Source organism: Lissotriton helveticus, chromosome 1_1, assembly GCF_964261635.1.
Source record: "Lissotriton helveticus chromosome 1_1, aLisHel1.1, whole genome shotgun sequence".
Classification (NCBI taxonomy): Eukaryota; Metazoa; Chordata; class Amphibia; order Caudata; family Salamandridae; genus Lissotriton; species Lissotriton helveticus.
The window spans coordinates 1,117,894,781-1,117,921,701 of NC_136057.1; the positions used below are offsets into that span (position 1 = coordinate 1,117,894,781).

General features: G+C 39.2%; 1 protein-coding gene across 1 annotated transcript in view; it reads left to right on the plus strand.

The window, feature by feature from the left end:
- The window catches only part of LOC144772266 (solute carrier family 23 member 1-like), a 984,472-nt gene that overhangs the window by 833,699 nt on the left and 123,852 nt on the right, over nucleotides 1–26,921 (plus strand). Inside the window, exon 11 of the mRNA XM_078656497.1 lies at nucleotides 23,889–23,984. Coding sequence (XP_078512623.1) covers nucleotides 23,889–23,984 — 96 coding nt within the window. The remainder of the gene's footprint in view (nucleotides 1–23,888; nucleotides 23,985–26,921) is intronic.

A 26,921-nucleotide genomic window follows, 5' to 3' on the forward strand; every position in this document is an offset into this window, starting at 1 on the left:
CAGCATATGAAAGAGTACGCAGAAGTGCAGCACTGCATGCAACAACTTTGACACTTACAGAAGCCTCACCTTCTCCATGCCTCCTACACAGTTCTACATATACATCATAAATGCAAACAGTACAGAATTAATTATACATGTTAAATGGTTTATTTTTGCTGTTCTCAGAATGTATCAAAATTCACTAAAAACAGTGACTTGAAGGTATTCATCATATAACAGCGGGGAAAAAAAAACACAATCAAAATGATTGTCTTTAAAAAACCCATACAACATAACAAATCAGAATTCAGAACTCCTTAAAGTTAACTTACTTTCCATGACGTCAAAGGATGTCCTATGAACAGCTTACACTCTGTTGTGCTGTTATTACTTTCAGCCCGCCACTTTCTGAAAGAAAACCTCCATCGTTTTTAAAAACATGTTACATGCAATAAATGACTTCTTGCTCTCTACCACAAGTTTCCACAAAGCCAAATCTTGTCAGAGCCATTTATAACTCTTGGATTTCTTGTAAGCCAATCCCGTCATTTGGCATTTCTGCAACTTTCAGAATTAAAATGTTGAAGATCATTTTCACAATCCTGGAATAGTAATATCTTCCCCTTCTTGCTCAGTCATGTTCTATATTTCCTATGACACTGATACTGCTTACTATGAAGCAGACTTACACTACCTCTATGACTACTACAATTATTTAATTCTCTACATCACTTTTAATCACAAAGCAATGTAAAACAGTAGACAGCATTGCAGACTTACATTCCCTCTACTCTATGTTTTGATTGGCTGCTTCAATTAGCTTATAAAAAGAAATAGTTTTTCTGAACTCATTCAAAGTGCACTTATTTCTCCATGACGTCCAGTCTTATGGTTAGAAGTTATGTCTCTGAACTACACTTATCCTCAAGGCCAAATCATGTAGGAGCCATTAGAACTTCTTGAAATTCCACAGAGCACATCCCGAGATTCTTTCCCTAAAATTTTGGTTTTAAAAACACCAGGTAAGAGTTTTTAAGGTCATACGGCAATTTTTTTTTGAAAATTAAAACAGAATCATTGCAAAATGACCAGCCATTTCTAGACTTTAAATAAGCTGTGTAATGTCCTGATGTTATTGAAGGACCATCATGATATATAATTGCTGCAGTTACAAAAGTCCTTCCTGATATTGACAACTGCGAAGCCACAACATTTTTAATTAAAGTTGTCAATTTTGTTCCATCAGGCCTACATCGTTGGAACATTAAAATGACATACTGGCCATATGTTCGTATAAATAATGTGGACATCATTTCAGATTTACATTGGCTACACTCCATGTTGTGATCAGCTGCTTTTACTAGCTTATTAAAGGAGACTGATTTACTGTCTGGCAAAGTTAAATATATAAATCTTTCTGAGTCTACACTAGTAGTACTTGATACCATACAGTTCTCGCAGTCATGCTGCCATTGATAAGAAAGCCCAAACAGCTGATCTACATCTACACCTTCAGCATGCAATACATCAAGCATATACATTAAAAACTCCTGACAATCTTGCTGAATATTTTGAGAGAATTGTGTTTGGCCTGAACATCTGTCTAACAGATTTCGAATTTCAGACACACTTTCTATGTTTGTTCTATCAGTGCTACATTTCTCTAACACAGAATTTAACAAACTGCAAAATCTTTGATCAGAATTGACCACAATCTCTTCTTTTACATTTTCTAGAGAAAACAAAACATTAACCACTACATTAGCATAGCAGTTGACACCAGAACTGTTTTCAAATTGAAAACCAACAACATCTTCAACAGAATTCTTTTTGTTTCTGCTTATAATTTCAGGTTCATCGACTTTTCGTCTTTTTGCTACAACCTCCCCAGTATTGGTTACATTTCTTCGTTTCCGGCCTACCACACGTTTCTCAAACAAAGGATATTGAGGCAAATGTGGCGCATACTCTCTTCTTAACCTATTGTATTCCTTAACACAATCTAGATCCGCACAAATGCTTGTGACATCACACTCAATCAAGTACAATCCCGATAAAGTTCTAACTCGTGACAATGCCACATATGCCATACCCTCCTTGAACACAGAACTGCCAATATTCACCAATGCACAATCTACACTTAAACCTTGCGATTTATGGATTGTCACCGCATATGCCAAGCAAACAGGAAACTGCTTACGGCGAACATATAAGTCTTTTACAAGCAAAAATCTAGCAGAGCAACGACCAATTAGCTGTACTTCCTCAATGCCATCAAATTTAATTTTTAAAAATTCAGGGGTATATTACCAACAACTAGCGATAATTTTTGTCTCTAACTTGTTTAGAGACAAAAATTATCGCCTCACATCGGCGATTTTTATCGCAGATAAACCTTGCTATTAGCAAGGTTTATCGCAAATGCGATAAAAAACCGCCGCAATGCATGAATATCGCTGAAAAGTCAGCGATATTCATGCATTATCGAGCAAATGCTCTTAGCCATGTTATCCACCTCCCATTGGATAACATGGTGAAGAACTGCTCAGGGCAGGTGTTAGCTTTTGGAGATATTCGCGCTTAGCGCGAATATCTCCAAAAGTTGGTAATAGGAGATAGCGATGTTAGCGACTGTTTCCAGTCGCTAACATCTTGGCACGCCCACTTTGCATGTCATTAGTGATAAATATCACTGACATGCAAAGCGGGGCCCAAGATGGTAGCTATCTCCTATTAGCTGTCACTAACTGGTGTTAGCGACAGCTTGGTAATAGGGAGATAATTTTATCTCCGCTTTCTTGGCTTTTAAAGCCAAAAAAGCGGAGATAAACCCCTTGATAATATACCCCTCAATTCCATCTCTATTTCTGTATTTTACAAAATCAACAACATTACCCATTGATCCATTTACCAGACCTCTTTCAACATGTAAATTCCTTCTTAAAATTATACGGCAGTTCAAGCACACATTCAGAGTCTTTTCAAAACCTGCAGTTTTAGATATACTCTTCTCTAATTAATCCAATTTTGTTTTCAGATTCTCAGACAAAATAATTGTTGATCCCATATGCTCTACTCTGTCAATAGCTTCCAGTTTCACAATCTCTTGCTTTTCTAAATGCAACATTTTGTTGTTGAATTTGGCACATTCTGCAAGAGTTGGCAGCAAACATATTCCAGATTTCTTCTCAGTAATTTTCTGAAAAATATTCTCAGGCACAACATCTTGTTCTGGATATAAATTTGACAGTAATCGTGCATGTAAAGCTTCTTTCCCATGCTCGGTCACTTTTCCAATTCTAACATCTTGTAGAATAGTCTTGTAAACTTCATCCTTCGCCTGACGCATATTTTCATGCAGTTCAGCATAATTGAAGTTTAACCATATATTGACGTTGCCAATGCTGCCTAGGCACTTCCTGGTATCTTCATGCGTGAGCATTTTGAACACAGGTTGCCCTTTCACTGGTGTCAGCTGCAGAAGATCTCCGAAAACAATGATGTGTTTGCCACCAAATAACACATCATACTCTGTTTTGAGAACTTCTTGCATTCTCAAATGCACAAAGGCAAGCATGACATTGGAAACCATGCTTACTTCGTCAATGATAAGAAGTTTCATTTTCCTCAAGATTCTTGAAACTTCAAAACAAGCATCTCCAGATAGCTTGTGATATTGTAATTTGTTGTCATGCTCCACTGGCAGCATCAGTAAACGATGTAAAGTAATCCCTTTAATGTTATGTGCTGCCAGTCCAGTTGGAGCGGTGACAACACAAGACAGCGATGACTCTGTCCTTTCCTGCAAATAGCATGAAATTGCTTTAATGAGGAAACTTTTTCCAGTTCCCGCTTCTCCACTCATGTACAGTCGGACAGGCTTCAACGACGTACATGAGCACTCTTTCTTGTCATGACTTAATCCATGATCAATTTGCATGGTAACTTCGTCATATATTTTCCTCTGCTCAACGTTGAGTTGTCTTTCCAACTCTTCTAAGTTAACCGCATCCTCCTGAGCATGTGCCATGGCTCTTTCCACTTCATTCATAGCAGTGGCAGCTTCATTTTCGATAACAGGTCCTCCTAGTGGATCCTGACTCAATGAAGCAGAACTCTGACTGTCCTGAGAACTGTCTCTGGCAATCTCGGCTGCAATCATTGCTTCCTGCTCAATTTCCGCATTCAACATTTCTACATATTTGGGAAAAGCAGGACATTCTATGGTCTCCTTGGCGGCATTGAAAGAGTCTTCGTAACAGAGAAAATCTCCAAGCAGTTCCTCTTCTGCACGCCAAGGCTTGAAAAGTTGCAAAAGTGCTAAATAGAAAAACTCCTTTTTTTCAGGAGATTCGCCACTCAATTTTCGATGGTTTACCAAGTGGCATTTTCTTTGCTTGACCAGACATCCCTCACTTCCTATTACAGCATACACTCCTTTCTCAGTATCTTTTTTGATGTTCCTCTTGAATATGTAATTTTGCAGAACCTCATACAGACAAACATTCTCGAGGTGACTGCTTCGATTTGGATAATATGTATCCAACATGTTGGTCTTCAAAATGTCGGTACTGTTTGGCTCCTTTTCCGCCAAATACTCAATATCCCGCACAGGTTTGAGAACTCGATTACGCGTTGCAGCAAGACCAAGACTCGCCCAAATGATACTCCTGGACTTGGCATAGAGACTTGCTGAAGACAACCGGTCAGAACATTCGTACGCTCCGATTTCTCGATGCGACAACATCTTCAGACTGAAACTGTACAACTTCTTGCTGAGGCTCTTTTCATGGGAAATGTCCTCCCACATATCCTTCAATTCTGTCTTCTCTTTTTTGGTGATGTAAGACGTCACATACCGAGCCACAGCCATACAGTTATCAGCCACAAACTGTATATCCATGTTAGCATTCCACATGGACAAAATCACCGGGTTGTAGTCGTTGATGTACTTGGACTCTTCGTTCCTCTTCAAATTGTATGTGTTTTTAGGTGATTTCTTCATCACATTATGTCGCAGCGAAGACATCAAACTGTTTACTCTTCCTTTAGAAATCACCGGTCGTGGAAAACCGAAACGACATTTGGTGTAGAACTTGTCCTTGTTTCGGAATTTACGACGACAGTACTTTCCACATCGATGGCTTTGGAAACGCAGAACTTTTTCTCTTAGGCTTTTCTTCTCCTTTGCGTTTGGAACAGCACACGTAGAATACTGTTGTATAAAACTCATCACTGAGTCTTCTGGATCCGTTCCAAATTTAGGTGCATCCTTGATCCACAGCAACATATGTATATGAGGAGCACCTCTTGCTTGGTACTCCTTTCTCCAGAAGAAATCCAACACCTCTCCAAGAGGTGGATTCTTCTTATTCATGATGAAAGACATCATAGCTTCAAATCTATGATTGAAGTACCTACATACATTGACTGGATCCAAAGAGCACAGTTCTCCGGGTGTCTTGAATTCGATGTTTTCTACGTTAGCATTTGCCTCTCGTAGAAATTCAAGTAAGTCTTCCCAGCCATACTCGGCACAGCTCAGAGTGAGGAACCATGTGGGAGTACCTAAGTTCCTCAGCATACATTTTAAATCACCATGACGACGGTACCAGTACTCATTAGTACCACGCTGACACGCCATGAGATTAATCAGGTGAGAATCCAAAATACTGTCTTGGACATTGACTTTATCCATAAAGTCACTTGCCGAGATGTTTTGCATGTGTATACCACTTTTCAAGATGTGGTTCACTGCATATGACAGTCCAGACAGATCGCTTTCAAACAGGAGATGAAACAAATAAGGAATGCATTGTCGAAACCTAGCATCTCCTGCATACAATCGCAAAGTCCGGTATTCAGAAGCAGGAATTTGATGAGGTCGCTCATCATATCTTCCTCCCTGACCTGTTGGAAAAAGCTGTGGGAAACACCGAGCTTCCAAACTTTCCTCCCAAACACTAATGCAACTCCCTTTGGCTTGTTTCATTTGAAACAACTCAATAGCATTCCCCATGACTTCCTTGGAATGCAAAGGATGAACACTATAATGTTCATATATTTCTTCACTAGTAGAAGTTTCTACTTTCTCAATTTGACCAGCACACAAATCGCTATCCTCTTCCTCACTTACTTCCTCTTCTGCAACATATACATTCTTATAGTATTTATTACTTTTTTTCAAATACAATGTTGCCTTTTTAACTTTCCTAACATCTACTAAATCTTGCCATATTTTCTTATTCTTTGTCGGAACCCCATTAACTAAGATAACCAGAGGTTCCTCGTCCACTTTTTCTACTCCAATTGTGTTAATGTTTTTCTTCAAATCTAGAGGCAAATAAACAACTCTTCCCTTTAATCCTCTCTGTAAATCTGATGGAGGCAATTTCCCTGTCTTTGGCTCCATTCTTACAATAGCCTGAAAGGGATGGATACTTTGAATCAAAATAGATTCATAAGTATTTAAATCCTTCAATTCAGAAGGAATCTCAACCAATTCCAGATTATTATGAACTGCTCTAGCAGGCATCTGGTTTTGATTTAATTTGCAACAACAATAAGTACACACACATTGATCCAATCCCAAATCAAAACAATTTTCTACCATCAAGTATGTTGCGAAATCCTTCCATTCACTATTATTTTCCCTTTCACTTTTTGCATATAAATCCACTAACTTAGTCTGATTCTTATAATAAGTGCGTCGACAACACACACAAGTGAAATTTGGCCTCTCACTTGATTTGACCTGAAACGTGGCAATTTCCCTCTGGAAATTATCTGTACTGGAAACCTGTACACTATCTTCCACATTACCCGCTTCTTCTTGGTCAATTTCAACATTCTCCTCTTTACTTCCAAAGTAACAAAACTCAATTTCTTCACATATATTCTTCACATCTATTTCAGAACCATGCAAAAGAGCAGCACATAATTTTTTAAGCATAATTGCTGGACTCTTAGCATAATACAACATTCTAACTAATTTCCTCACTTTATTATGATGCACTGCTAGCATCCTGAAATGATGAAAAACACTCTGGCATACTCTCCTGGAAAGACAAGCCAGTGAATGACCATGCAAACCTGTCACTTCTCTCACTCTGCAAGGATCTAATTCTTGCAACAACCTTATTTTCTGCTTCAAACTTTTCTTATTAAATGACCGTACAAAATCACAAAGCAAATTGATGGAATCCTGTCGCACACTGCAAATACTACTACACTTCCAGGTGTACACAGGACCCTTAGCACGTCTTCCTAAAACCTCATTACCTAACACCTCTTCTGCCTCTGTTGTCACAAGTTTTTCTTTTTCAACTGGACAACCATGTTTCACTTCATAAGCACGACCACTGGTGTCAACTGCATGCACCAAATCATTATCCTGGAAATAACTCTCCTCATTAAAAAATGCCTCACAGCTTGAACTATGCATCCATTCTCCAGAAAAAACTTCACAAAAATTACTACGATTAACTATTCTCTTCCATCTACTATTTCTTTTGAAATCATAAATTGCCTTGTTTAGCTTCCTAATTCTATTGATTATCAAAATAAATAACTTACGTTTAATTTCAAATGTCTGATCAATAACTTTCTCAACTTTTTTTTTCTCTTATAAAAAAACACTTTCTGTTGACCTTTCTTAATATTTTTTAACAAATTGCCAATTATCCTGTTGTGGAACATTCATTTACGAATGTCCCTAAACTGTTGTTTCCTTCTACTATCATGCACAGAGTTATCTCTTGCTCTAGCAGTAACATTTTTGATTGGCCTTTCCTTTCCATTTGAATTGCTTCTCTTTTTCTGGACTGAAACATTTTCTGTAGTAATATTTTTTTTACTGCAAATATTTCTTATGAATGTTTTTGTACTCTTACCCGGTGCTTTCTTGTTGACTTGACAAATCTTTTTGTTAGAGGACTGCTGCTTTTTTTCAATCACCTGCTGTCTTTGACGTTTTGCAGCCTTTCTCAGTCTTTCTTTCGTTGGCATGGTGAAATGTTGAAATGATCTGCAGTTAAATCTGTGGTAAAATATATTAAAAAATTTTATTAACCACTATTACCCAACAGTACATCAATAACAGTAATCAAAAACTTAAAACACTACTTTACATTTTTACATATAAGATTTTTTAGTGCATGGCAATTTTAGAATACAGAAATAGCAGAAAAGAAATGGAATTTATATTCATGTTACCTGTGCTATCTTATATGTGAATCTGATCTAATTTTATGAGCATATTTTAATATTTTATTGAAGACACTACACATAACCTGTTTTTGAAGGTGTCTTTATTTTTAAATTAAACGGTTTACATTGTTACTTTTTATTTATTATAAATTTTAAAAATAAATGTTTATAGTTCCATAGGATCAAGCAGGTCAGCTTCCCACCCTATGTCATATAATTCGGACAAATCTGCATCCTCATCACGTTCTTCTTCATCCTCAGGATTTAAATCATCCAAGGGATCAACATCCACTGATGTTTCAATTACAAGTTCAATGATGAGGTCAAAATCAACTGATTGCAGATTATCGCTCATGTTGATGTTGTCTTTATCTTTAAAGAAAGATAACAACAATGAGATGTTGCAGAGTAAGAGACAAATCTCAGAGATTATAATAGTAAAATTGTTTAACAAGAGTAACATTTTGCAGCTATTATTTAGCCATGTCCAGCGATGCTGAGCAGGTGAAGCCTATGTCTAATTTTTCAGTGAACAGGACTCATCTCTTCTTAACCTTGGATAAGCCTCACCGACTCTGTGTCCCCTGCACATACTTAAATGTAAAGGGGCAGATTTATGTTAAATGGCACATCCCCAGGCATGCACCAGTTAACGTGCACCGCTGCTCTGCCACCCATGGTGTGCCGCATTTACAATCAGATAGGAGAAAGCTGCGTCAAAACCCTGCGCCTGCTTTAAGCAGGCATAGGTCTTGACGCAACATTGTGGAGATTGGGCACCCCTGAGCCTTGCTGGAGCTGCATCGCACTTGCGATACAACTCCAGCAATGCGCCACCTTTACAGCACAGATACGTCACGCATCTGTGCCATTTTTGCCCCATGCTGCGCCGCATTGTAAATGCAGCACACCATGGGTGGCGGAACAGCGGCGCAGGATGACTGGCACATCCCTGGTGATGCGCCAGTCATCATAAATCTATCCCTAAGCTTCTTATCTTGTTACAGATGAACCACCATATGTATCATCAAACTATTTTGCATTTCCTAAATAGCGAATTTTAAGGAATAAATAGCAATTCTTTACCATTCCTAATTTGCAATGAGCAAATTGCTAATTGCAAATTACCCATTCATTTCCATGGGCTAGGAGGCTCATAGGAATGAAGGTGCAATTTGCGATTAGCAATTAGCTCATCGCAAATTAGGAATTTTTCCAAGGGTGCAGGGGTGTCTCAAGAACACCCTGCTGCACCCTTGAAAAAGAAATTTGGGGGCATATGGCGCACATACATGCCCTAAGGGCATGTATTGGCGTCATATGGCACCTTTTGTTTTTTGGAAAAAAAGCTTTTTGAAAAGAATTCGCAAATTACCACCAACTAGAAGTTGGTGGTAATTTGCAAATCCTTAATGGCATTTTTTGCATATTTTTTGTTTGATACATTGCATTTAAGGAATCGCAAAATTTGCAAATCCTTCAGTGCAATCGCAAAATAAGGAATAGCAAATATTGCTATTCCTTATTTTGCATCAAACTTGTTTGATACATACCATTTGTCTAATTAGCATTCGCAAAGGCCGAAATTTGCAGAATTTTGATCTTTGCGAATGCTAATTATCTTGATACATATGGCCCCAAGTGAGGCCTGTCTTGCAACATGGTGCATCTTTTGCATCACTGCTGCATCGGTTTCATGTGGCACGTTTTTTTTACACCATGACACATCTGCCTAAATGCATCAATTTGTAATTTTGTCGCCTCATAGCAAATCTTTTGCACCGCCGCTGCATCATAAAAGTGACGCACAGTGGCGCAAAAGAGGCATACACCTATCATAAATCTGTCCCTAGCATTTTAAATGATTAATCCAGGATGACGATAAGGTGTGGCCTATCCAGAGGTTTGTTTAAGGTGAGGCCTACTCAGGATTGCAGATTAAAGTTACGCTTGATGAAGAATACAGAGGAGATAATACATGTAAAGGCCTACCAATGAAGTAAGTAATGTCCACTTTATTGCGCCAGTCATCATAAATGTATCCCTAAGCTTCTTATCTTGTTAGAGATCAACCGCCATATGTATCATCAAATTTTTTTGCATTTCCAAAATAGCGAATTTTAAGGAATAAATAGCGATTCTTTACCATTCCTAATTTGCGATGAGCAAATTGCTAATTGCAAATTACCCATTCATTTCCATGGGCCAGGATGCCCATAGGAATGAAGGTGCAATTTGCGATTAGCAATTAGCTCATCGCAAATTAGGAATTTTTCCAAAGGTGCAGGGGTGTCTCAAGAACACCCTGCTGCACCCCTGATAAAGAAATTTGGGGGCATATGGCGCACATAAAATTTAACAACATTCCTTTACCTCAAAAACGATTTTCAAGTCATAATTTGAAAACACTGCCCACAGGGAAATGACTTAAAATGTCCTTAAGACACATGAAAGTGTTTTTTGAAAGCCTTTGCAAATTTTTTGGGTCACTTTTAACATGGTTATGTAACGCAAACAGTCAAAATCTAAATTTACCATGCACAAGTGTAACCATATTTACAAGGAATGTGCCCCACGGAGAAAGGTCTTTTAATGTAATATGGGAAAAATGACATCAAATGTCCTTAAGACACATAAAAGCGTTTTTTGATTGCCTTTGCAGCATGTTTGTATCACTTTTAACATGGCTATGTAACACAAACATTCAAAATCTAAATTTGCCATGCACAGGTGGGAGCATATTTACAAATAATTTGCGCCACAGAGAAAGGTCTTACATTGAAATGGGAAAAATAACATCAGAGACAGTCAATTGCCTTATAAAGAAGCATACACCATTATGTCCTTGTCATAAATTTAAAAACAATTCCTTTTCCCCAAAAACGATTTTCAAATCATAATTTCAAAACGCTGCACATGGGAAAATTACTTAAAATGTCCTTAAGACACATAAAAGCGTTTTTTGATTGCCTTTGCAGCATGTTTGTATCACTTTTAACATGGCTATGTAACACAAACATTCAAAATCTAAATTTGCCATGCACAGGTGGGAGCATATTTACAAGCAATTTGCGCCACAGAGAAAGGTCTTACATTAAAATGGGAAAAATAACATCAGAGACAGTCAATTGCATTATAAAGAAGCATACACCATTATGTCATTGTCAGAAATATTATAACCATTCATTTTCCTCAAAAACGATTTTCAAGTCATAATTTGAAAAGACTCCACAGCTCCTATGCAGAAAAACACCCTGTCAGTACTAATACTTCACATTTTCTCCAATTACATTTTCTCAAAGAAACAAAATCTATTTGTAAAACACTTGAGACAAAGCAACATTTGAAAAGCACAACTTTCTTCATAATTTTCTCCTTAAAGCACACTATTCTCTATCTAAATTAAAGAAATATTTTCTCACCTTAGCAAATACTTTGAGTTTGAAAACAGTCTCAGAAACACACCAATTTGTCTTCAGCAGAGCAAAAGGTATGCACTCCAGAGTCTGCAGCTATCAAAAGCACAGAAATGCTGTAATTCTTCACACATATCTCTCATGTCACCCAATCAAAACTCTTCCCTCACTTTTTTTCAAATGAAAACCCTTCCCCCCTCTGCCATTTCATGCCTTTTCTGCATGGCAACCACCTCTTGGAAGACCTCTGGTGTTTGCAAGTTCACACAACAATGTTGCAATTGAACTCTGAACTCTCAGTGCACCTGCGTATCCACTGCAATCTTTCATTTAATGACTTTTTATTGACCATTCAAAATACATCTTTCAAAGAACTCATCCATGCACCCTAACTTTCTGTTTTCAGCAATCAAATCCACCAATCACTGTTACTGCTTCATTAACACAGAAACTCCACAGTTTTTTTCATTTTAAACTCTCATTTTTTCAACTGCCATTTCATTGCCACACTTCATCTGACTGCAGCAGAACCTTCTCTCACCATGTTTTCTGTCTGGATTGTTGGACATAGTTATATCCACTGGGCTCACAGGTATGCTGAGAACAGAAATTTATCTAACCTCAATTTACAAGATGTGGAAATTAAGTGGTTTGGCCACAGAGGATTAAAATGTCACCAATTGATACCATTGGTGAAAACCTTTATGCATTTGCCAAAACCTGACCTGTTAATTGTGCACTGTGGAGGTAATGATTTGGGCACTTTGACTGGGGTAGGTCTGGAAATGCTTTTAAAGGACACCTTTGAGCAATTGATGGCACTTTTTCCTCAAACTGCCTTGGTATATTCAAATATATGCCAAAGACAGAAATGGAGGTGGTCAAACCAATTTTGTCCACAAATTGAGAAGTCGAGGAAGCATGTAAACAAATCTGTTTCAGCTTACATGAGAGACCATGGAATGGGCTCCCTGTACAACAATAACTTGCGTTACTACATGCAAGATATCTACAGAGGAGATGGAGTTCACTTCTCAGATGAGGGCAACAGAATTTTCATTCTGAATTTAAGACTGTACATTGGTACCTACTTATAAGTACCTAAATGTACCATAAACCCAAAAGCTCTTCTCAGAGCTACCCTACATCTGATCACTCACAATTATTATTTTACTCTAACATTTTTCACTAATTTTCAACAAAGTACGCTCCCTGGGGCGCTTCCCGGTACGCGAACCGGGAGCTAACCTCGCGAAATTTTTAAAAAAAATGTTTTTTTTCTCGCACATATAAGCCTCCTCAGCCACCCTCAGAAAACCTAGGGGGTCAAAATAAGTCTACCGTGCCCCCTTCTACCCATTCTGAACATTATTTGCCCTCCATCTTGTATCTTAATTCGACCGAAACACAAAATGGTGGACTCCCGTAACGCTTAAGGTTCGCGAACCGGGGCGCTCACCAGTTCGCGTACCGGGTCGCTCCCTGGGAAGCGCACCATCAAAAAAGGTGGGAAAGTAGTTTACAGAAAAGCAACTGGAGACAATTTCACCAAATATAGATTAGCTCATACTACATACCAATCCCTACCATTTTCACGAATTTGATTGGAATTCCATTCAGCCATTTAGCCTGTAGACCTCTCTAAATACCCTGAGGTAAATTACTTCTCAAAACACATCTGAAGTGTTGGAATTGACAACCAATTAAAATGTTACTTTCATTTTCTACTTTTTTTACCTGACATTTGATTGGTTATGTACCTGAATATATATAAAGAAAGAGAGAGAACACAGCCATTTTGACTACTACTTCCTGAATTACATTGCAAGATCATTTTCACTCACAACTTAAACTTGTTTTTAGAAGGTGAGATATTATTTTATAAATTTGAAAACATTTTCAGATAGTTATATACTATCCCTCTGTAAGAGTTAGACATTGAGAAAGGCTTCTTTATTATAATTATGGATTGATTTATGTTTCTGTGGTATAATTATGAATTTACTTAGGCTTCTTCACAGGCACTTTTTAATAGTACTACTTCACGCCTGAAACCATACAGTGCCCATAGATTACTTCTCTGTTATAAACTCACAAGTACCTGTCTGAACTTAAACCCAACAGTGCCCTATCACTACTGATATATTTATTTTTTATGCAAATTACAGCAATAAAATGGAAGGTGAGCAGAATGTTTCCTTCGAAATTGTTCTGGACAGCAACAATGAACAAGTTATGGAACCCATTGATGACTTAGAATTCATGGATGAGTCACGGGACTATGAATTACTTCAATGTGTAGAATCTGTCAATCATTTACTCCATTATGATGACGGTCAAATGTGGGAACTTATGTTCACTCAACAAGAGGACATATCGGACAGTCAAATGCTAGACGTTCGATTAAATTTTGAAAAACAATCTGAAAAATAAAATTGTATGTAATATTAAAAAATTGTTTGAGTCTTTAATCATTTTTATATGTAATTCATAAACTAGTTAAATGTTAGAAATGTTATTAAATTTTGAAACACAATCACAATAATAAATAATTGCTTAAAAAATAAAAAAATTAAAAAATAATCAACAAAACCAACAATCAATTAACATACAGTATTTGAAAAGTCTATAATTCATTTTTCATTATAGTACGCTGCCCAGAACGCTTCCCGGTTCGCGAACCGGGCGCTACCCACGCAAAAAAACAAATTTTTTTTTTTTTTTTTTGCCCCGCGGGGCCCTTTTAAAGCCTCCACATTAAACCTAGGGGGTCAGGGAGGATATACTATGCCCCCTTATGGTCATTTCCCCCTTTGTTTTGGCCTCCTCTTGTCTCTCAATCCTACCGAGAGACAAGATGGCGGCCGCTCCGGACTGTTTAGAATGTTGACAGACACCAGAGAGCCAATCAGCTTCGCTACGCGAAGTTCCGGTACGCGTAAAGTCCGCGAACCGGAGCGCTGCCCGGAGCGCGCTTACAGATATATATCTTTTTTTAAACGTTAATTTCTCAAAATCCACTGAAGCACATATATTGAGACCTAGCAAAGGCACATCGGGCTACCAGTCCCTACAATTTTGCCAAGTTTCGTGCAAATCCATTCAGCCGTTCGGGCTAAAAGTGAGGCCAACCGCCCTATGGAAAACTCAATGTTAAAAACACGTTTTGGGACCCCCCTTTTTTCTCGGCCCCCCCTTGACAAACCCCCCCCAAATTTCCAGGGGCTGCTCAGAAACAAAATGTTCCATTTTCCAGAAAATTTCAGCTAATTCCGTCCACAAACGCCAAAGTTATTAGACATAGAATTTTCAAAAATCCCATAGGGAAAAAATCCTAACTATATATACCTACTGGCGACCGCCAGTAGGTAATATATATATTACTGGCGGTCGCCAGTAGGTATATATAGTTAGGATTTTTTCTCTATGGGATTTTTGAAAATTCTATGTCTAATAACTTTGGCGTTTGTGGACGGAATTGGCTGAAATTTTCAGGAAAATGGCACATTTTGTTTCTGAGCAGCCCCTGAAAATTGGGGGGGGTTCGTCCAGGGGGGGTCGAGAAAAAAGGGGGGTCCCAAAACGTGTTTTTAACATTGAGTTTTCCGTAGGGCGGTTGGCCTCACTTTTAGCCCGAACGGCTGAATGGATTTGCACGAAACTTGGCAAAATTGTAGGGACTGGTAGCCCGATGTGCCTTTTGTAGGTCTCAATATATGTGCTCCAGTGGATTTTGAGAAATTAACGTTTAAAAAAAGATATATATCTGTAACAGCGGACCGGGCAGCGCTCCAGTTCGCGTACTTTTCGCGCAACGGAGCTTTGTGAAGCGAAGCTGATTGGTTCTCCGGCGTCTGTAAACATTCCAAACAGTCCGTAGCGGCCGCCATCTTGTCTCTCGGTAGGATCGAGAGACAAGAGGAGGCCAAAGCGAAGGGGCAAATGACCATAAGGGGGCATAGTAGATCCTCCCTGACCTCTTAGGTTTGATGTACCATTTTGCCAAGTTTGGTGTAATTCCGTTCAGCCATTCAGGCTGTAGACGTATCTAAATGTCAATAATCGAACGGCTGAATGGATTTGCACGAAACTTGGCAAAATATTAGGGACTGGTAGCCCGATGTGCCTTTGCTAGGTCTCAATATATGTGCTCCAGTGGATTTTGAGAAATTAACGTTCAAAAAAAGATATATATCTGTAACAGCGCTCCGCTTCGCGTACTTTTCGCGTTACGGAGCTTTGCGAAGCTGATTGGTTCTCCGGCGTCTGTCAACATTACAAACAGTCCGTAGCGGCCGCCATCTTGTCTCTCGGTAGGATCGAGAGACAAGAGGAGGCCAAAGCGAAGGGGCAAATGACCATAAGGGAGCATAGTAGATCCTTCCTGACCTCTTAGGTTTGATGTACCATTTTGCCAAGTTTGGTGTAATTCCGTTCAGCCATTCAGGCTGTAGACGTCTGTAAATGTCCTATGGAAAATTGCATGGGGAAAACACATTTGAAAGTGTTGAAATTTAGAACCAATTAAAATGTTACTTTGGTTTTGTATTTGTGTGTGATGAAAGTTAATTGGTTATGTATATATCTCAAATGAGAGGAAACCACAGCCATTTTGTGATACTACTGTCTGAGGTACATTTGTGAGGAATTTTTGGTGGTGAATTTCTGGTGTTTGATTTACACAGTACTAACACTTCTCCTACTTTTAAAAAGGTGAGTTGTTAATTTGTAAGGGGAACTATGTTGTACACTTGAAGATAATTTGAAAAATGTTTTCTGTTATTTATTTGCAGTCCTTCTGTTATACTAAATACTTGATAAAGTTAGTTTTATATTATGTATTACTAAAAACGATAAATGAAAGTGATTATTTTTTTCTGCAATTTACAGCAAGCAATTTCAAAATAAAATGGCTCACAATGAAGAGACCGTGGCAATTTCTTTTGCATTGTCCACTACATTGATTGAAATTGAGAGCACCAATAATGAAATATTGTCACAAGGAGGAGATGACTTGTATGATTTTATTAGATTGATTGAAATTGACAGCACCAATAATGAAATATTGTCACAAGGAGGAGATGACTTGAATGATTCCACTACATTGATTGAAATTGAGAGCACCAATAATGAAATATTGTCACGAGGAGATGACTTGAATGATTCCACTACATTGATTGAAATTGACAGCACCAATAATGAAATATTGTCACAAGGAGGAGATGACTTCAATGATTCCACTACATTGATTGAAATTGACAGCACCAATAATGAAATATTGTCACAAGGAGGAGATGACTTGAATGATTTTTTTGATCAATCTGTTGATGGCGAATTTATCGAATGTTTGGAGACCATAGAGTTACAAGAATCATCATTGCAGACTTTTAATGAGGAGATTCCAGATGAGATGATTGAAGAGGAAATTGCTGATGAGGACATGTTACTAGTTCTTTCAAATTTAGAAAATTCTGAAGAATACATTTATATTTAGAAATCAAAAATTGTTTGAGACATTATTCATTTTTATTTTTAATTTATGAGGTTGTAGCGAAGTGATTGTAGTATAAAATGAGACTTATAGTATAGAGTGCAACATTTTTATGTTACATGGTAAGTTTACTCATATTTACTTCCCTTCTCCCACTATATTATCTCCAATGTGTATTTGACATCTCTTCTTCATCTCCGGCCTCCTTTCTCTCACTGTGTGTCTCTGATGCATCTTATCGCTGCTATTTTGTGTAATTACAGAAGAGAGTAAAATAAAATAGTTCGGAACGTGAAAAGGGGGCAAAGTAGAGTACCCCTCACCCCCTAGGCCTTCTCAGGCGGTCCCAAAAGGATCAGTTTCTGCTTTCCTGAGAGATTATGGTATGAGTTCCATATACCACAATAATTTGCATTACAACATGCAAGATATATATCTCCTATTACCAACTTTTGGAGATATTCGCGCTAAGCGCGAATATCTCCAAAAAGTAACACCTGCCCTGAGCAGTTCTTAGCCATGTTATCCAATGGGAGGTGGATAACATGGCTAAGAGCATTAGCTCGGTAATGCATGAATATCGCTGACTTTTTAGCGATATTCATGCATTGCGGCCGTTTTTTATCGCATTTGCGATAAACCTTGATAATAGCAAGGTTTATCTTCGATAATTTCTGACGATGCTCAGCGGTAAAAAATTCGTTGGTAAGCATCGTTAGCGATAAATATCGCTTAACTTTGGTAATATGCACCAACGTCTGTTAACGTTCGATTCGAAGGAAATGAGGAAGTGTTGAAAAACATTGTTTGCGCCATCTTGCCTTTTTTGAAATGCCACACTTTTGTCGTGCACGGCCGCCATTTTAGATGCCTTGACCAGACCCACTCTCTGCACGCTGTCGATTCGTAGCATGGCTCCCCACCCTCGCAAGCATCTTCCCCAGGCACTGGTCACCCCCGCTCTCTGTCTTATGCATGGGCAATAAACCTCCCCCCATCTGCGCTGCTCTTCCCTGAGAATCACACTCTGTGCCCGCCCGACACCTCCCTTTCGCCCTATTCACTACCGCACCCTCTGACACTCCTCTTCCTCTGTGTCCGATTGTCCAGGCTATCAGCTAGCCCTGCAGATGTAGTTTATGGCTCCAGCTGTAAAGAATCACCCCTCTTTAAAGGAGTTATAGTAGATCAAGGCCCACACCCGATGAGATCCGTCACACCACACGTGTTCCTACTATCTGAAAACCATGCTGTATTGTGATTGGGGAGGGGACCGAGCCTGAAGCGGAAGATTCTAGGAATGACTCTTTGTACATCAAAGTTTTTACAATTATGTGTCACATTAAAAATATATAGCACTCCAACAAAGTAGTAGGAATATAAAACTTTAATAACATATAAATATATACAACAAAACAAAAACAGTAAAAACATTTAAACAACGAAGAGACCGTGGCAATTTCTTTTGAATTCCTGATGAGGACATGTTACTAGTTCTTTCAAATTATGAAAATTCAGAAGATGTTGCCTGGGGGTGGGTCGTCAGTAGCAGTCTGTTGTGCGAATAGTTCCAAGGCAGCAGAACACGCTGAAATCTAGATGGCACGAAAGTGATGTCTAGTAAGTTGCCGCCCAGCAAATAACGGCGTGGGGCGCCGCGGGGGTGAGTGAGTCCAGTAGGCACCACAGCTATTCTTACCGGCATTGCAGAATTACTGCTGGAGACAATGCCTGTGCTGTAGCAGGGTCACAGCAGAAACAAAAAGGATTCTGTTGAAGATGTTGTTGGTTTTCAATTTGAAAACAGTTCTGGTGTCAACTGCTATGGTAATGTAGTGGTTAATGTTTTGTTTTCTCTAGAAAATGTAAAAGAGGGGGAGGCAGTCCAAAGTTCCATTAAAAGGGCAAAGGAAAGGATCGGTGGTTTGAACTATCACTCAAAAAGGGGAGGGGGTGCAACAATTTTTCCTACCGGGTCACACTGTGCTTTCACCGGAACTGAGGTCTGCAGGATTCTAGTAATTCAAAGTGAGGCTGGCGCCAGCATGGGAGCGCAGACGTCCCGCGGATACAGTTTCGTCACTCCACGGGCGATCATGGCAGTCATTCCCCATCGGGGGTCGGAGACTCCCGCGGCTCCTCTAGAATCTTCAAGGTCGTGGAGGACTACGGTGGTGGAGTCAACCAGTGACCGGGCCATTTCTTCATGCTGGGCCCGCTCTTGCCAGGTCGATCGCCATTTTGAGAGTTCGGCAGCTACCGGCGATCGCGGGGTCACATGAGCGGACGGGCTCCACCCTGCCGGGCGAGACGTTGCAGCATCGCCACAGTGGACGAACCCTTTTCGGGGCGCCTGGAGCGCTGAGGGTGCAGCTGGGAAGCCTTCACCTGAGGAGGCGGGAGAGGCCTGTTCGCACCGTCTCTCCCTCCCAGTGCACCCCACGGCGCCCCGCTTGACATTTGTTATGGCCGGTGGCGATGAGGACGGGGGGGGGGGTCGGAGGCATGTGCAAGACATCCCCCCCAGTGTTGTCAAAGCCATTTTTGAAGAAAGAAGTGGTGCCTGGCGTGTTGCGGCTGCTATTACGAAGGAGAAAAGAAAAAATGTCCCGTCCGTCTTTGGGCCGGACGGTGGATGTGAGCTTCCGGTGGATGTCGGGCTTCCGGTGGATGTCGGCTTCCGGTGGATGTCGGCCGGACGCCCCTGGCTCTGGCCTCATGAACGGGTTCCTTGGTTTATCGGCTGCAGCCGGATCTCGTCGGCCTCGGCCCCCCGACCGTTGGTGGCCGGACCGGAAGAGCATGTGGCGGGACTACCTGAAACTCTCAAGGGCCACCGCGGCCGGACTGGGAGAGATAGGGGAGGGTCGAGGAGACATTCCCCCCCCTGCAACTCTTCAGCGTTGTAAAGGCAATCCCCTGGCCGGGTCCCGCTGGCCTCGGCCTCTCCTCCGGCTACACCCTACGTTAGGATCTCCTGGCCGAGGCGTGGCAGCAGGACCCGCCTTATATGGGCTGCTCCCGGCTGGGCGTAGCCGCAACCCTGCCCCACCTTGGAAGTTTCCAGAGTGGGGGCGGATGTTCTACTGACTTGCATTTTCCCTAGTCTATCGATTTTTTTGGCGTGGCAGGCGGTGGGACAGCGAGGGGTGATTTGGTTTCTCTTACTGTTTTTCTGGTCTCTCACCACTGGCATAATTCTAACGTTTTCTTGTTTCTAGGACATTAATAGGTTTTATCATTACGTTATGTTATCGTTTCTTTGTTCGTTGTTTAATAAAAGTTCATGTTCATCAGTGGCCTACTGATTTTCGTTTTCCTATTCTTTTCTTTCCAGGTTGTTTCATGCTAAAGTTTCTGTTAACAGGATACAGTGATCACTTCGTAATTATTGCATATGTCCTTTTCACTAGGGGTGCTCTCTGGTCGGGCCAGATGACGTATCTCTAGTAAATGGTCCGGGTGAAACAGGTGCATCAATCAGTGGGGAGTAGATAGGCATGACAGATTACAACGGGGGAGAAAGGTCCGCATTACGTACCCTTTCACTATTTGCAAAGATTTTCCTACGTATATTTGCAAACAGGGAATACCTCCAAAAAGAACCAATTCCCAAACAGTCAATGTTTGGGGAAACAATCAATCAATGAGGAACGAAATAGGCACGACGTGTTAAAGGTTTGCGTTACCTACCCTTCACTATCTGCAAAGGGAGAGAGAATATTCCTATTCTTCCTCGTTTGCAGGCAGAGAAGATTCTTAAGAGAACCAACTTCGAACAATTCAATGCTCGATTCAAACAATCAACAAGGGGTACTGTGAACACAAATGAACGCCGCTTATGTACATACACATTGGTATTATCAACAGGTTGTTCCTAATGTTTCTATTTTAGGGAGGTCAAAAAGAGATCCCATTAGTGGCCTACTGATTTTGCTCGATTCCTTTTGTTTTTTTACACGATTTTTCGCTATCTGCAAAGACTAAACAGAGTATTGCGACTCTGTGCTTGTTTGTAAATAGAGAATGAACCAAAGAGAACAATCAATCAAATGGAGAGAGAAGCAGGCACGACGGATTACAACGGGGGCAAAGGCCTGCGTTAACTACCCTTCACTATCTGCAAAGAGAGAGTACTCCTAATAGAAATGAGGGGTGGGGGGCAGCATTCAAAGCAGATCAGTGTGCATAAACACGAAAATGTTTTTACTTACCACGTACTTGACATTCGACAGCTTATGATATTTGCTATTAAAAAACCATTGAAATTCACTGAAAAAACCATAGGTTATAGACCATATATAGTTAGGAATTAGCATTTACAAAACCTTGAAAATTCACTGAAAAAACCATAGGTTATAGACCATATATAGTTAGGAATTAGCATTTAAAAAACCTTATTTTACTCACACAAAACCATTGAAATTCCATATATAGTTAGTTGCACTAACTATATATCGCGCACCCGCAATCCACTGCTGATCATGTCACATATTACATCATTCATGACATGGTCAGTGACATCACTGATGACATCACTGATGACATCTCAAATGACATCACTGATGACATCACTGACATCATTCTTGTGCTAATACGATAAACCTCTTCAGACTCTAATATAACCTTAGATACACTCAGTGTATACAGACACTCACACACTGCCACTCATCCATGGAGTTACTCACACAGTCATGCAAAGAAACAATCTCACCTCCATTTCTTCAACTATACAGTTATACACACCTTACTTATTGAAACATATACTAACACATATTTACTCTCTTATACTTATTTACTCTCTTATACAATCCCTGATACAAGTTCACAATGATCGATACAACCACTCACTCATTCAGTGGCTCTCATGCACAGTTATTTATATATGCCAACTCTCACATGTACTGTGTTTTACATATGTACTTACTATGACATGTAGCATTGAGATATCCATTCACTCATCAATACACTCATGCACACAGTCAACTGCCCATGTAGCTGTTTCCACATGCACTCTTGAACTCATACACCTAGTGAATAAACTGCTCACACATCTATGCACAGAGTCACACACCTTCCAGCCACCCCCACACAAACTCAATCTCCCATAGAAATACTTGGGCAACCAATTAATAACACATATAGCCTCTCGTATAGCTAATGATCAACACATGCAGCAGTTTACATCACAACAAACATAATGATGTGCAAATTAAGACAGTTTAGTCACTAACCCATGCATTCAGTGAGACACATTTAATCACTCACTCATACAGTCAGTCACGCACCTACTAAATCCTTCATCCAGACACTTATACATCCACTCATTCTTCAATATGTAAGACATATTTTAACTTTACAGAAACATACAGTCACTGGATGTTGTCATCAGTGATGTCATCAGTGATGTCATTTGAGATGTCATCAGTGATGTCATCAGTGATGTCACTGACCATGTCATGAATGATGTAATATGTGACATGATCAGCAGTGGATTGCGGGTGCGCGATATATAGTTAGTGCAACTAACTATATATGGAATTTCAATGGTTTTGTGTGAGTAAAATAAGGTTTTTTAAATGCTAATTCCTAACTATATATGGTCTATAACCTATGGTTTTTTCAGTGAATATATATATATATATATATGTGTGTGTGTTTTCCCTGAAATAACAGAGAGCCCCATTCACAAAGGTAAACTTAAACCCGAAGTCTAAGTTTAGACCTGAAGTCTAAAGGCCCAGTTCACTAAAGTAAACTTAGACTTTAGATCTAAATTTACTTTTGTGAACTGGGCCCTCAGATTTCAGGTCTAAACTTAGACTTCAGATTTCAGTTGACCTTTGTGAATTGGGGCCTGTGTATTGCATATTGCATCTATATTAGTACCTCTATGTGTTACATCTGTAAATGCAGCCAGTTGTAGTTGTCAACTCGATATGCAGGTCTCATCAGGAATGAGTTGAGGGGAGAGATAGCTCTTGTCAGACATTCACAGTGTGGTGAGCAAAGAAACATGTGAATTCTAGTGTGTAATCTATATATGGGAAAAATGTAAGACCATTATCTGCCCTGTGGATATGCTGCTTTCCATTTGTCATCCATATGTCAACCCTCTGTCCAAGTCACCAATTACTGGGGCAACATGCTATCTTGCATCTGCAGTGGTGGATGTGACACATTTAACAACATATTCATGATATAGTTAAATTCACCATCAGGATGAGACTGTGTGGTGTGACAGAAAAATGAGGAGAAAAGGTTATTAAGAGACTGGTGCATATATACCCAGTATGAGGGGTGGGGTCCCGTCAAGGAGGGCCTCGATTAAGATGTTTCACCAATCATTGTTGATGTGTTCTTTCTAGACTGCTAATGGGACTCCAGAGGTAACCTACATTAATACTCCCTTGGTGTATGACAGTAGTGTAAAATAACTGCCCCTTTTAGCAACACCTTGTGTGGTCTCCCTTTTGGTTTGTCAGGTGTGTTTCTTCTGAAAGAGCAAAGTGCACTTTGCGCCTCTACAGAAAAAAAAGTATATCATTTGGACTTAGCTAATTGTGCAACTTTGATAAATGCTCAGATATGTCTTGCAATCATTTAAATTGGATTTACTCTTGAATACATCCTTTGTAAACTCACTGTAAAGGAAATCCATACCAGTGGCAACTACCCGAGGTGAACTTTTGAGTTTTGAAACGTACATAAATAGATAGTGGTATAAACGATATTGCAATCTATTTAAGATGGTATTTTACAACCCCTTATCTTTTTCTTGTATCTTGTAGGTGTAAAAGAAGTTGATCAAGTACTCACAGTTCTCCTTACCACATACATGTTTATAGGAGGTTTCTTTGGATGCCTTTTGGACAATACAATTCCAGGTAAGTTGAAAAATGCCTTTGAAATGCAAATCAGCCGCTGTAGACAAATGATCTTCGCAGGCCTCACATGTAAGTGTTTTTCATGAAAGTGCTCCCACTAACATGCTAGGAGCACATACAATGAAATTATATGCTACAAGGCACCATCATAAAGTGTGGGGTTTGTTTCTTTGTGTCAGGACTACAGAGTAGCAAAATAATTGTTGTTCAGGGAGTTTTCTTTCTGTTCAGTATACCCTTCGGTTTCTTTCATACCCTGGTCATCCATGCCTCACATTCCTGGAAAAGGGAACATGGACAATCTGCTTCTGAAGCTAATATTACATGGAGTAAACCTACTGGCATGTGCAAGTTAGTGACCTGTCTTGGGTGGGCCGCTGGCTGAAGGATGTCTGCATCTGACAAGCCATAAATAATCTCCTTATTTTGCTCAGTGCAGAATCGAATAAATGATTTTACCTACAAACTCTAAACCTTAAAAATATAGATAATGCCCTATATTAATCATTGTTTCAAGCATTGTAACTCAGCAAACCACTTTTCTGATCTGCATTCCAAGAAGGCGAAAAGGCAGGAATGCTCCATATTTAACATCATACAGCTCATTCCTCTCCTTCCCTAGGGCTGACACACTTTTGGCTGCCTGGCGCCAATCCAAGCACCTTGTGTCTTGGTGCAAGGATGCCTGCATTGTAGGCAGGATGTGTTTGTGCAGGAAGGTGTCCCCTCAGAAGAATTTTCAAACCTCAAAACAAGGAGAAATACAGATATTTCTCTTCCTTATGCCACACCTTGGAAAGCATTGCATTTGGACGCATACCCAGATCTACCGCTAATGATGAATCTGGGAATGTGTCAAAATCCATGGGTGGGTGGGTGCGTGGGAACACCCATGCGCCACCCATCAAATGCCTCCTTGGGGCAGAGTAATGTAAGGCAGCAGTTTGCGCTGGCTTGTTTACTCCGGATTCATGAAGCGATATAGGGCCACACAGGGTGGCCTTGCGTGGCTTGATAAATCTCAATTAGGATTTGTGTCACCCTTGCACCTGCTTGAGTGGCACAAGGGAGATACAAAACATTGATAAATCTGGCCCTCTATATTTATCAAACATTGGCAACATCAATGGATCTAGCTTATAAATGAAAGTTCTTCTTCAGTCATTGATGGGAGTAGTAAGTGATCATACATGTGCTGTCTTTCATCCTTGCACTTATGCAGCCATTCAGCCATCAACTAAATCATTCTTGCATTCAGACACTCACACAATCACAATAAAACAAACAAAATCTCATCGACACGCGTAAGACCATCGCCCTGTTACTAATACGCATTCACATTCAGGGGGATGTGCACATGGTCAGATAAATGTTGTTACTTTTAGGTTAAAACAGCCATTGGCTGTAGAGAGCTGAACCACTGGCTTATTCTGTTTGCTCTTATGGCTGAAATGGTATTCATAAAGACAAATGGATGGCAGAAGAGAGCTGACCAATAGATTTTATATATATATATATATATATATATATATATATATATATATATATATATATATATATATATATATATATATATATATATATATATATATTATATATATATAAATATTCACTGAAAAAACCATAGGTTTCACACCAGTTATAGCTAGCTGGAAATTTTACTGACATAAAACCAATTGAAATTCCCACGTTATAGTTAGTTGGACTCACTATAACTTGCACGTCTGCAATGCACTGCTGATGACGTCACATATTACATCACTCATGCATATATTTAATTATTTAAACATTACTCGCTAATATATGTATTCACTAAGATACACTTAATAAGCCAGTTAACCAATCAATTTTTTTTTTAAAAACACTGAAAAAACCATAGGTTTCAGGCCTTATATAGTTAGGAATTAGCATTTAAAAAACCTTTGAAATTCACTGAAAAAAACATAGGTTTCAGGCCTTATATAGTTAGGAATTAGCATTTAAAAAACCTTTGAAATTCACTGAAAAAAACATAGGTTTTAGGCCTTATATAGTTAGGAATCAGCATTTAAAAAACCTTTGAAATTCACTGAAAAAAACATAGGTTTCAGGCCTTATATAGTTAGGAATTAGCATTTAAAAAAAACCTTTGAAATTCACTGAAAAAACCATAGGTTTCAGGAGTTATATAGTTAGGAATTAGTTTTTAAAAAACCTTTGAAATTCACTCAAAAAACTATAAGTTTTAGTGGTGTTATAGTTAGCTGGACATTTTACTCATACAAAACCAATGCAATTGCTCCTATATAGTTAGTTGTACTAACTATATTTCGCGGACCCGCAATCCACTGCTGATGATGTCACATATTAGATCATTCATGACATGGTCAGTGACATCACTGATGACATCTCAAATGACATCACTGATGACATCACTGATGACATCATCCACTTGACAATCACATACACCTTTTCATACACTATTACAATTTTTCATCACTGTTTGTAAAATACAGAGTATCATATTTAAATCCATTGTCACAGCAATACAAGTATCTAAAAATCCACTCAGTGATTCATAGATGTATACACACATCTAATCACTTACCTATGGATTCACTCATACATGCTGTCAATGAACAATAGAACACTATCAAAAATACTTATACATCTATATCGACATTAAACAACAGCACGCATCCTATTCACATATGAAGTCATCCTACTCACTTATGCAAGCAATGGATCATACTTACATATTTACTTAGCAAAACACTTATACAAACACCACTTCTTCTATTCATTTAGATAGTAAGTCATACTTAGTGAATTATAAAATCATTATTACAAGTATACAGTTATCCATACAGTCACTCACACAATCATTGTGTCATATGTATACTTATTTATATACAACAACTGACACATACACTGCCTTTTATTTCTCTAGTTTGTTGG